The sequence below is a fragment of the Nymphalis io genome, chromosome 19, assembly GCF_905147045.1.
Source record: "Nymphalis io chromosome 19, ilAglIoxx1.1, whole genome shotgun sequence".
NCBI classification, from domain to species: Eukaryota; Metazoa; Arthropoda; class Insecta; order Lepidoptera; family Nymphalidae; genus Nymphalis; species Nymphalis io.
This window is the reverse complement of record NC_065906.1, coordinates 4,575,631-4,588,351: the sequence shown is the minus strand read 5'-3', so window position 1 is coordinate 4,588,351 and position 12,721 is coordinate 4,575,631. Positions and strand designations below refer to the sequence as shown.

General features: G+C 32.9%; 2 protein-coding genes across 2 annotated transcripts; one reads left to right on the top strand and one right to left on the bottom strand.

The window, feature by feature from the left end:
- Window positions 1–4,307: 4,307 nt before the first annotated feature.
- On the top strand, window positions 4,308–5,177 carry LOC126775875 (lipopolysaccharide-induced tumor necrosis factor-alpha factor homolog). Its single transcript, XM_050498022.1, has 2 exons — window positions 4,308–4,850; window positions 4,941–5,177. Exons 1-2 carry the CDS (start codon window positions 4,450–4,452, stop codon window positions 5,053–5,055), a joined length of 516 nt encoding a protein of 171 aa, XP_050353979.1. The 5' UTR covers window positions 4,308–4,449; the 3' UTR covers window positions 5,056–5,177.
- Window positions 5,178–7,242: 2,065 nt separating this feature from the next.
- LOC126775877 (NTF2-related export protein) lies at window positions 7,243–8,235 on the bottom strand. Its single transcript, XM_050498024.1, has one exon. The coding sequence runs from the start codon at window positions 7,714–7,716 to the stop codon at window positions 7,300–7,302; it is 417 nt and encodes a 138-aa protein (XP_050353981.1). The 5' UTR covers window positions 7,717–8,235; the 3' UTR covers window positions 7,243–7,299.
- Window positions 8,236–12,721: the final 4,486 nt, after the last annotated feature.

Here is a 12,721-nt window from a genome sequence, read left to right as displayed (position 1 = left end):
CATACGTCTTCGATTTATGCAACAAACGCGCCCGTCTTGCAACAAGTTCTATACTGGCTCAAGCAACGGTCGCAGCCAAGACTGTTACTTAATCACCACCCACCACAAGACCGCCGTATTATCCAACAAATTCAATAGTAGGTAAGCTTTAAAAATGTATCCGGAAAAATATTAATTTTTTTTTATAAAAAGTTCTTATTTATTTTATTACTTTTCATGTCGAGACATCCGCGACCCTTTTTATTAACACCAAAAGCACTACATGCAAATTTTATGATATTTTCTATACATATATATAAGTTACGCTTTCTCCGGAACTATATGACCTACTTTGAATTTCTTTCTCTTTGCCAAGTATGTTAATTGTTGAATAGACATTGGTTAAGCAGGGGTTTTACAAATACAAAATAATAAAGAAATAAATATGCGGAGGCCTATAAGTTCTAAAACAAAACAGTATATTATCAGGTTATATATGTTAGTATTTTATAGGTAAAAAAATTTACTATCTATAAATCCTACAGACAATAATATTGGCAGGGATTTTATTTTAAATTAACATACAAACAGTAACAGCCTGTTAATGTCCCACTGCTGGGCTAAGGCCTCCTATCCCTTTTGGGGAGAAGGTTTGGAGCTTTGGAGGTTTGGAGCTGAACTTTGTATGTTCAGCTCCAAACCTCCAAAGCACTCCACATTTAATTAATTGTATTCGTCAGAATCTTCGCCCACTCCAAGAATAATTTACAGGTTGATTGCGGAGTAATTAAATATTCCAATATCCTGAATTTATAACTTAGTTATAACTTACGAGCATTGAATTGAGAAATGTACAGTTATACCATTTCCAAAGCCTTAGAATATCCGAAAAAAACAAACAAATACAATACAACAAAACGTAATTCTGTTTTAGCGTTATTTAAAAAATCCGGTAGAATTTATGAATAAAATATTATTAATTTGGCTGAGACGTGTAAATAGATATTGCTCTTATAATTTGTAAGGTACTAAACTTATTTAAACTAAGCATATGTGAGTTGAAACTTTGGAAGTCTATACTAAAGTGATCTTTCTAATGGACAAATTTTGATTAAACTCCACGTACAATACCAATTATAGAAGTTATATTGTTTGCTACACTGCTTGTACCATAGCTGATATTCTTTGTTGGATTTTTTTGGAAGTCATTTATTAAAATAAGCCTAAGGACTAAGCTAAAATTAAGACGTTTCTTATTTGGACGCTACTTGACACGTTGCTGTAATCCGGCGACCTATTCTTTAGTCTAGGACCACCGAAATACTGGCTAACTGAAAAATGCATTATCGCAGGACCTATTATGAAAAATGTAAAAAATAATAATCTATTAAGTAACTTGGTCATGGTTCTATGTACATATATTATATGGTTATGACACCCGGAAAACGAAATTTTATATAGCTCCTATTGCACTTACTTATATAACATTCATTATATTCATATCGTGGATATCCATAGATTATTTATTGAATGCGTGGCGCTAGCGTCGGCTTAAAAAAAAATGAAACGGCTTCATCGATTGATACTCATCAATTTTTTTTGAAAATTTAAATTAATGATAAGTTTAAATTTTCAAGAAGACGGGCTTATTTTATTGGGTTGAATTACGGTGTGCATCAGAAACACTGTACAGAGTGACAGATCAGCTTTTACGTACCTACTACCAGTATTTAGTACATATTTAGTGCCATTGTTTAAATATTTGGTACCTAAATCATTGAGAAAAAAATGAAATTTTAAAATGCCGGTCATTCTGACGTCAATATCGGCCATTTATAATTTCCTCACAAAGGCTTCGTATTAAGCAATCGTTTTTACACTTATTATTACACTTTTACAATTATTTAGTAAGTACCTATTTGATATCTAAACATACATTTTTGTTAGATCACCAACTCTCCAAAAATAACTCAAAAAATAGATTATATTACCGATATAAAAAAAAATATAAACCTACAGCCTGGTAAAATGTAACATTAAATTAAAATTCGAATTCCGGAAATAAATGCATGCAAGTTTATTATATTTTTTATTTGTTTCTGCATTTTTAAAATTACATACTTGTTAATTTTCTTAAAGCTTGTAAGTAGGAGACACTACTTTTGAATCTTCAATTTGCTGTTTTCTCGTTGCTAGAACATGTCTGGCAACAAATTTATTTTTTGGTTTTATGAATAGCTTTCAGAACATTCGCTGATATATATATATATACATATATATATATCAGCGATATATATATATATATATATATATATATATATATATATATATATATTCGTTGAAACGATACATGGTTAATGAGCAAATCAAAATACTTGATTCAACATTAAAGCATTACACTTGCTTATTGATAGTCAAAGTAGAAACTAGCACCGTAGGAAAAGACAAATTTAGCCCTGCCCAGCCCTGAGAAGAACCAGGAAAGAAACTCAGAGGGTTTTTTTGTTTCATGTTTCGTTTAAAAAAAAAAGAGAAATAGCCATGCGGCGATCGTTTTATTCTCTAGGTGTGTTGTCATCCAAAAATTCATTAATTGTATAATAACCTTTAGCACACAAGCGTTCCTTTACAATTTGTTTTTAATGTAGCAACTGAGACATTTTGAACGCTTTCTGGGATCCTGTTGTAGAACCGTAAACATTGCCCCATAAAAGAGTTACCGACTCTATGCAGTCGACAACCGGAAGTATTTGTGAGCTTGTGTTTGTTCCTTGTATATGTCATAAATATTAATAATATGTATTGAGAAGCAACAGTTAATATTCTAATTTCTTTAAAATTCTGTCTTAGAGATTCTTTAGGTCTTCCTAGGTTATAGCCTTCTTTGGTAGCATAAATATCGTATTGAGAGTGGCAGCATTACTCCACAGTACAATGCCGTAAGACATTATACTGTGGAAATAACTGAAATATACAAGTGTACCAACGTCGGTGAATAATTTAATTTTTTCAACCGCAAAAGCTGCTGAGCTTAGTCTTCTTGCCAATCCTTGGTATCAACAATAAGACCAAGAAAGGCAGTAGACTCAACTGGATCCATCGACTTTCCATTGATAAGTAGTTTATCAATCTTTTTATAAGAAGTGATTACTTTTACAAACGTGTGAAAAAAATTAGATGCTGATAGAAAGCTTTTAAATGTCTATGTTCCCAATGTTTCGATGCGGCATTATCGGAGGGATCAATATCTAAACGATCGTGTACTAAATATTTATCCATTTTTTAAATACACAATAAACTAAAATATTATCTAGAATAAATTGTAACAAGAAAAAATCTCGAATAGATAGGTTTTTGCCTGTATCTACGCTAATTGAGCGCAAAATATTCTCCTAATGTCACATTTGAAGAGAAGACACATATGAGACCACTCGATTTCAAATTATAGCGTTTTTTATTGATCATGAGAGTAGAAACTATGAAACACTACAGTAGATATTTAGAACAACATATATAATTATATTAATTAATTTATTGAACACGACATATAAATAATATAAAAACATAAAAACAATTATAATTTTAATTTATTTCTTGCAGTAATTTTAACTATATATTAAAAGCAGAGTAAACTACTGTCAAAAGAAATATCATGTTTACAGGACGTTAGATGTCAGAGGGAAGATATTCCAATAGAGAATCTTGGAGCTTAGGACAATTAACAATATATAATACAATGCAATGCAAGTTCAATACATCTCAAATATACGCATACACAAATAGAGTTGTCTTTAATTTGTATTTTAACTAAATGTACAGGGGTACTGGCATGACTCAACCAAAGGCGACATATAATATACGTGGTTTAATGATTCGCCCCGCGGTAACAACTGAACTTTATATGTATTATCTATGGCCTAAACTTTATTCTACATACCTACCTAATAAAAGAAATCCGTTCTCAGAAGTGACATATGACATGAATAGATAATAAAAACTAAGGAGGTTAAATATCACTATATGATGAGTATTATTAAAAACACTAAATTCTGATGCAGATGTACCCATACTTTAAATAAACGTAACAATTAAAAAGTTTCGTGGTTTCATGTTCGTTCGTTCAACTACATATTAAATGTTATTTTGTAATAAGTACTAAACGATAAGTACATTACGCCATAATTTTGTACTATTTCTGTAGATTTATAACTAGGCGTTTATTAAATAGATGTTATAGATTACAGCTATAACTTTAAAATTCACATCACAGATAATATAATCTCTACCTTATATTTCACATTTTATCTGTATTCTATATTATTATGTGTTTCAACTTTTTAAGTGTCCGATTGTAATTCGTAATAATTGATAACATTCATCAAAATTTCTGCTAGTTTAATTTAACGAAGAAGTGCTATTTTACAAAGCTTTCATTTAGATAGGATTTACGATAATCATTATTATTTGATTATGGCTACAAATAATGATCCTACGAATACCTCAAACAATCCACCTTATAATACGAATGATCTTCCACCACCATATTCTGCTGTTGTAGGTAATCCTCAATATGGATTCGTTGTAACTTCAAATGAACAATTTCCTGCCGCTGGTGGTGTCTTCCCGCAACCGAAACAATTCACTCCAGTAGGAGTTTATCCTCATCCTACTTCTGTTCAGCCTCAAACTAATGTTCCGCCTCCGCTTCCTGGTATGTCAGCGCCTGTTGGTGTCGTGATGCCTCCTGAGGTTGGTAGTTTACCCACCACTGTGACTTGCTATAACTGTGGCAAAGTTGTTGTAACAAAGGTTACATATACAACATCTTGGCATACTCATCTTGTAGCTGGTTCAATTTGTGTAATCACTATGTAAGTTCAACATTATATTATTATGAAATAGTATATGAATTTTATTGTTTTTACTATAATAAAATAATAACACTTATTATAATTTGACAGGGTTTGTTCAGTATGCTGTCTTGGACTCATACCTTATTGCTTCGACACATTTAAGGACGCTGAACACTACTGCCCCAACTGTAATACATTTATTGGTAAAAGCAACAAATGTTAATGAAATATATTATATATATAATCTTCCTTGTAGCATATTGTAACAATATATTGTATGTTTATTTGCACAAACTTCCTTGTATGATCTCTTGATTAAAATAACATATCTAGAATTGTTACATACAACCAACAACTTGTTAACACCTATGAATAGTAATTACACATTCTCATTTGAGATAGTTTTTGTAGTTTATGCCAAATTAAACTTGAAATTCATTCCTTTTTCAAAGTAAAATTATATTAAGGTACACTTTTCAATTTGATCTTTATCACAATGGTGTCATTTTTAAAATTCAGCAATATAAATGGGTGCTAAAAACATCTTGTTATAGCAACAAGATACTTGAAGATATTGTTACACCAGCCTCATATTTTTTTCCCTAAAGATTTGATAATATATATTATTCTTTTTGGGTGGTGGCCCTTATAGTTTATTGAATTTGTTTTATATTTATGATTTAATATTTAAAAAAAAAGGTAGTGAAATAAGATACTATTTTTGTACCATGCTTAAAGTCATAGTTTTTATACTATTAGCAAGCAGTGTTACTTAAATATTTTATCTTCCTATTTTATTTTATTCATACACAAAGCATGTTAAATGGCAATTTATGACAATTAAAAAGAAATACTTGAAATTAGGAATAAATTTAAACTTTCCAATCTAAACTGTTTTTGAATAATGTGTCATATATTTCTTATTTTTCTTATTATCGTGAAATGAACTGTGATATTGTTCCGACAAGTGTGTACAGAATAGATAAAACATATTGTTTTATTTTACTAATCATATTTATTTATAGAAAGCATAATTGAATTCAGTATTGTAAAAATTATGTATATTTAAAAAGCCAATTTTTCACTGGGAGTTTTTATTGGTTGTTTTAATTTATGTACACAAATAAAAAATGTCTTCATTTATTATATTTAATATAAAAAAACAGGCTAAGCTAGTATTCCGTTAATTTATGTTAGATTTATATTTATTATAATTTTATTACTGTCATGTTATTAAAATAAAATAATGATTATTCATAAAAAATCTACATTAAAAAATGCAATAAATTTTATGAATTTGATAGATTTTCATGTAACTTGCAAGCAGTGCCTTGCGCTCATCCATGTAATATATTGATATAGTTATTTTAGAAAGACTTTTTAATTAATTTTATATGGCCTATATTAATAACTATAACCATGCAATTTATCAATTAAAACACATTAATACCAAAGTAATTTATATGTTACACAAATTAACTAAATTTGTGTGCCATATAAAAAAAACTGTTTGGCTCCAACATCTAGTGTTTAAAATGTAATATAAAATAAAATATGAAATTGATGTTTTTTTTTTGTAACACCCACTATGAAAACTTTTACATATTATTAATCAGAGTTGATAAGATATAGCATCAGTAACTGATAAGCATTCTCGTCAACTAAGCTATATTGTATATTTTATTACAAAGTTCTGCTTTTAATAAAAAATTATTTAAGTGTCAGAAAAAAAATATGACAAATGCTGAAACCACACAACAGGTTATAGAAATGGAAATGGAAGGGCAATCTCGCATCCCTCCACCTCCGTATACAATAACAGATCCCATGCAACAATCCCCAGTGACTAACCAGCCGGTTAGACATGAAACAATTATCGTACAACAGTTTTTAAAAGATGAACCAATATATGTGAATTGTCCTAGTTGTCATAAGAGGATTTTAACTACAATTAAATTTGTAAATTCTAATAAAACACACTTGGTTGCTGGATTCATTTGTGGTTTAACATTGTAAGTATTAATTTTAAATAACATGATTATTAAATCATTTGACAATTAAGTACTTTAATCAAATGTATATTTTTTTATAGTTCATTTATATATATATAAATATATAGAATTTATGAATTTTAATACTTTTTTTCAGTTGGTGTTTACTCTGTTGTCTTGCTACATTGCCTTATATGCTTCAGACATTAAAAACAGCTGATCACTACTGCTCTAATTGCAATTATTACATAGGCAGTTATTCCAAACTTTAAGACAAACAAATCAGAATTTTCAGTAAGCTATATTATGTAAACTATATATAAATATGTAATATAAATTTTTTTATAAGTATTTCACAATATCATAATAAAATATATCGTTGGCGGTTCTGTTGTTAAAGGACAAAATAAAGAAATGAGATAATAATACATTTTTTATTACACCAATTTTATTCAAATCTTAAAACAATAATAAACTTAAGAACTATGTGGTACTTGGAGTCTAAAACAATCTGATGCTATTTTCCATTTACCTTCAACAGCAACTATAAGAAATGATTGTTGAAATGGTTTTTTAACATCGTCGTTTTGGTATGTGACGTCTCCACAAGCTTGAATGAGGTAAGTCAGTCTATTTGCTACTAAATTTTCCGATATCGGTTGGGCGTCTAAAGTTTTTAAGACATGATTGCTAGCAGGCAAATCCATAAGAAACTTTTGGATTTTATCATTTCCATTAATTCCATTCCCATTCCAAACCAATAGTCCTGTGTCTAGGTACAACTTTGAGGTTAAATGTCTACTATTATCTACTTGTTTGTAGAATACTCTTGTAAATTCTTCTGCAGTTTCACACGCACTGTCTACATTTTTTAATGCAACTTCATTTGCCATTCTCAAAAGGATTTTTAGTTAAACTAATTTGTAAAGGAACAATGTTTATTGTTTTCGCTTTTCGATTCCATAGACTTGTCAGCGCCAACTGGTGAAATAATGCAACTTCAAAAGCAGTGTGACAGTCCGTCGTTCGAGTTTTAAGATTATGAGACAATAATGTAATCTTTATTTTAAAATTTTACCAATACGTACAGGTAAATTAGCAATACAGATATTTAAATCGAACGTCAAACTTATAGTACCTACCTAGCCTACCCGGCGATAAATATCGACCTTTGAAAGAGACAACCGGCTAATTTCGGTTTTGTAAAGCGTTATCTCTGTCGCACGAAAACACTAACAATCTGGTATCTATTAGGAGCTGTAAAAAAAATGAGTTTCTGTCTAATTGAATAAAATACACCATTCTTTTTTATAAATGCTGTCTTTAGGTTGTGAAAACCATGTTTATGTTTTTTTTTGAAAGTTACAGGTAGTATACAAACATCAAGAATCAAAATATTTTATTCAACATTGAAGCATTACACTTTCTTATGATAGTCAACTGGAACCATCGACTCTCCATTGATAAGTACAGCTTTTACATTTTTTATCTTTGGTGTGCTAAATTTTACAACTTTTGACTTCTTATTATTTAACATAAGATTATTGACACTAAACCAATATAATACATCAGATATAGCTTTGATTGCATCGTCATACTGTACTTGTTTTCTTTTTATTTTACATACATAACAAACATCTAATAAAATCTTTAATCATCTAAATTCCCATTTCACTATCTGTGGTTTTCATGAGGTCAATATCATTGTCTCCATCAGCCGTAGATAGATTGTTTCTCTGTATACGCCGTAGACAGAGAAACAAATAAACCAAGGGGCCGTGAAACCGCGATTGAGACAGAGATAGTGTGTTAATGTTGCGTATAATGTTGCCATAGTAACTGCATTCCCTGTTTTGGGAGATAAATAATTTTCAGAATTTCATTAAAACAAAATAAGTTTATTAAATTTTACTTCTTAAAATTTATTATACTTTTATTAATTGAAATATTTTTTGTTTTCCAACTACACCCAAAAACTGAAATCTAAAAAACTCAATAAAATTATTACTAAAGAATGGTTGCCACATAGATTTCTATGTTAACCTCTTGACTCGGAATGTAATAATATTATAAATTCATGAAGAATGTTAAATAATGTTGTCGTTAGAAAATTATAAAAAGGAAAACGAATAAATAAAACATATTTACATATAACGAAACACTTTTGGTTATTATTGGTCTCCATATTAATTTGTTTGCATTGTCTACGAGTCGATATTTTTTATCGAAAATCGGGACTTTTTTTAGCTGACGCTGGCAGCACTTACCTGATAAATAATTATAGGTTATGAATTATAAAAACTGGAAAATCGTATTGTCTTCAGCATTTTAATGCAATATAAGGTTCCGTCATGCTATGGCATAAATAAACATCACTGAGAAACTATATTTAGGGACAAAATCGTCGTACTTACGCGTAATAACACACGCCGGCAATTTTCTTTTTGCTATCACTTTAACTGAAATAATACGACTATGCACCATTGTTTAACCTTCGATATGACATAAGGATTGTTTCTCGACTTTTTCACTGGGTTAGAATCGTTTTCTAACATAAAAGTAAGCAAAAATTGAACAAAAAACACAATGAATGCACCAACTGTCAAGTTTGTTTCGCTACTTAAGTTTGTTTCGCTACTTAAGTAGCGAAACAAACACCAAAACTGGTTACGTGATAAGGGACAAAAGATTTGATAATTCTATCTCTGTCTAAGCCATTTGTAACGTAATTTTCGTTCTCTTTCTTGTGTAAGTGAGAAGGAAATCGTCATTGCGTCTATTAGTTTCTCTGTCTACGGTATACGCTATCAGCCGTATTTATGACAAGTCTATTAGTGTCATTGTCAAAATCGTGTTGAATTCTTTCATATTAATTCTCACATTTGATTGCAAGATTAGCGATCAACTTTTTTCCATTTTTCAACCCCGATCATGTTTCTTTTTTCATTATTTTTTTTTACTGTCGTAAATTCATATCCACGTATCTAGCGGTTACATAGCCTTTCAGTTGAGATCATATATTTTCAATTAGGTAGATGTAAATTTAAAAAAATATTTTTCTGTACTAAAATAATTTTTACACGATTATAATACAACAAGGAAAAAATTATGATTATATCATGTAAACTTAACTTTTTTTTATAAGCAAATCAATTTGGGCGCTCTCATATAAGTCTTGCTCCATCCGAGTTTTGACTGTGACGTCTCTTCGCATGTTCGTTATTGCGGGCGACTCTGTTGCGATACGCGCGTTAATATTTTATTTATTTTATCCTTCTTTGTGATTTGACGCCCCACATATGTTCTTTTACTTATAATAATATTAGAACGATTATTAATATATTATTTTATGATAAAATAAGAGCAGTATTTTCACGTAGACTAACAAATAATCTACCGTAAGTCGATCTTATGATTGCGGATTCTTTCACAAATCAATCGAAATATATTAGTGAACTTATTATTATTGTTTATTTTAATATTTTGTTAATGCAGTTGGTCATAACTGTGATCGGCAATAAGTCCGTATTCTTCATGTAGATACTAGTGCTTCTTACATTTTGATTTTACGTACACAGTTCGGGGTGCGATAGTTACGATATAGAGCCACGGCATATTATTGTAAATTTTCCTCTAATGAAAGTGCAAATAAAATTAACAATCTCGAATGTGAAGAATGCAAACAAACTATGTCATTGGTAGCGTTCATAGCGATGTGAGGAGCCTACTTTTAATGAAATAATCTGTTACTGGAAGGAACCTTTTTTATGTAAAAGGGCAAACAAGCAGGAGGCTTTCCTGATGGAAAGTGTTAAAATTAGTACTGTCCAAGGACAGTAACACCGGACTGCTTGCAGGTGCGTTGTCGGCCTTAAAGGAATGAGTAGGCTTAGGCTTTTCTTGAAGGATTCTATGTCATAACGGTTTGGAAAAGTCGCCGGGTACTATGGTTCCGTAAAAATGGCAGGAAATGCTTTAAAAATAGCGCTGTAGTAGTGGATTTCCAGACATCGAGATGGGATTAAGAATATAGACGTGATGTCCGGTGTTGAAATTCAGCGCATGGGATTAATCTAAACAGTTCCTCAGCATTCTCCGTAAAAGATGCCGAGTGATAACATCTCTCCCGCCCAGATATGAGAGCAATACTCCTCCATGTGGGGCTGAGTTTTCGCCTTGTAGAATTTTAGGCGAGAAGCTGACGTGAAGTACTGAATTAACCGAAATATTAATAATTTTTTTTTTTTTATATGTCCGGGACGGCAAATGACTGTACTCCACCTGATGGTGAGAGGTAGAGAGCAAGATGCCTCTTCACGCCTCGTTTGAAGGAACCCGGGTTGTAAGAGGAGGGGAACACGTGAGCTGGTAAGGAATTCCATTTTTTGGTAGTGCGACAAAGAAAGGAGTTGCCAAATTTCTTTGTGCGCGATGGAATTGATGTCACAGTTAGGCGGTGACATCGAGAACCAGCTCGCGTGGACTTAAGAAGGAAAGGGGAAGCAGGAATTAGAGAGAATAATTCCTCAGAGCACTCGCCGTGATACAGTCGATAGAAAGCGCTCAGTGCTGCTATCTCGCGACGCAATTGTAAAGGTTCAAGGGTGTTTGTGACCTTTACGTCGCCAATAATGCGTACTGCACGTCGCTGCAACTGGTCCAAGGCCTCCAGTAGGTACTTAGCGGAGCCATCCCAAAGGTGCGAGCAATATTCCACGCAAGACCGTACCTGTGTTTTGTACAGCAGGCACAGTTGTTGTGGCGTGAAAAAGCGCCGCACCTTGTTCAGAACTCCGAGTTTCCGTGAAGCTGTTTTTATAACAGCCTCGATGTAATCCCTTGGACTAAGGTCGCAGCGAACGTCAATCCCCAGCATGGCGATTTTGCTTTGCATCACCAGCGGAGTACCACAGAGGGAGGGAAGAGGGGAAAATGTTGACTTTTTCGCCGAGAGAGCGCATACCTGTGTTTTCTTGGCATTAAACTCAACAAGATTATCAGAGCCCCATTTGGCGATGAGATCTAACGTCCTATCGAGTTCAATGACAAGATTCTCCCGCCTCTCCTCAGTTTCCGCCCGCCCAGCCACTGCGCGTCCGTGGTATCCACCATGCACTGTACTATCATCTGCATAGCAATGTATGTTCCCAAGGGAGAGCATATCATTGATATGCAAAAGAAAGAGTGTGGGAGATAGCACAGATCCCTGGGGGACCCCAGCATTCACTACATAGAATTGTGAAGCGCAACCATCTACTAAAACACGACGGCTACGCTTGTGTAGGAAGCTGGCAATCCAGGTGCATAGCTGAGCAGGCAGACCATATGCCGGTAGCTTGGAGAGAAGACTTCTGTGCCAGACCCTGTCGAAAGCCTTGGAGATATCGAGGCTGACAGCCAACGATTCTCCATGCTTGTCGATAGCTTCACCCCAGAGGTGTGTTACGTACGCTAGAAGATCACCTGTGGACCGTTTTGGTCGAAACCCGTACTGACGATCATTAATTAGACAGTGATATTCTAGGTAATGGATCAGTTGGTTGTTTAGAATCCGTTCCATCACCTTACAAAGTACTGAGGTGATAGCTATTGGTCGATAATTTGCCGGGTCAGACCGATCCCCTTTTTTGGGAACCGCTTGCACATTAGCTCTTCTCCAAGCCTCCGGCACACATCCCGAAGAGAGAGAAAGTTGGAACAGGCGCGTTAACACAGGAGACAGCTCCGCTGCGCACTTCTTCAGCACAATGGCTGGTATTCCATCAGGACCGCTAGCTTTCCGTATATCAAGTGATTGCAGCTCCGCACGCACATCACGTTGCCTGATTTTGATGTCAGGCATCGTGTGGCCACATGAAGGTATTGTTGGTGGCTGGTGCCCCGCTAATGCAGCCGTTG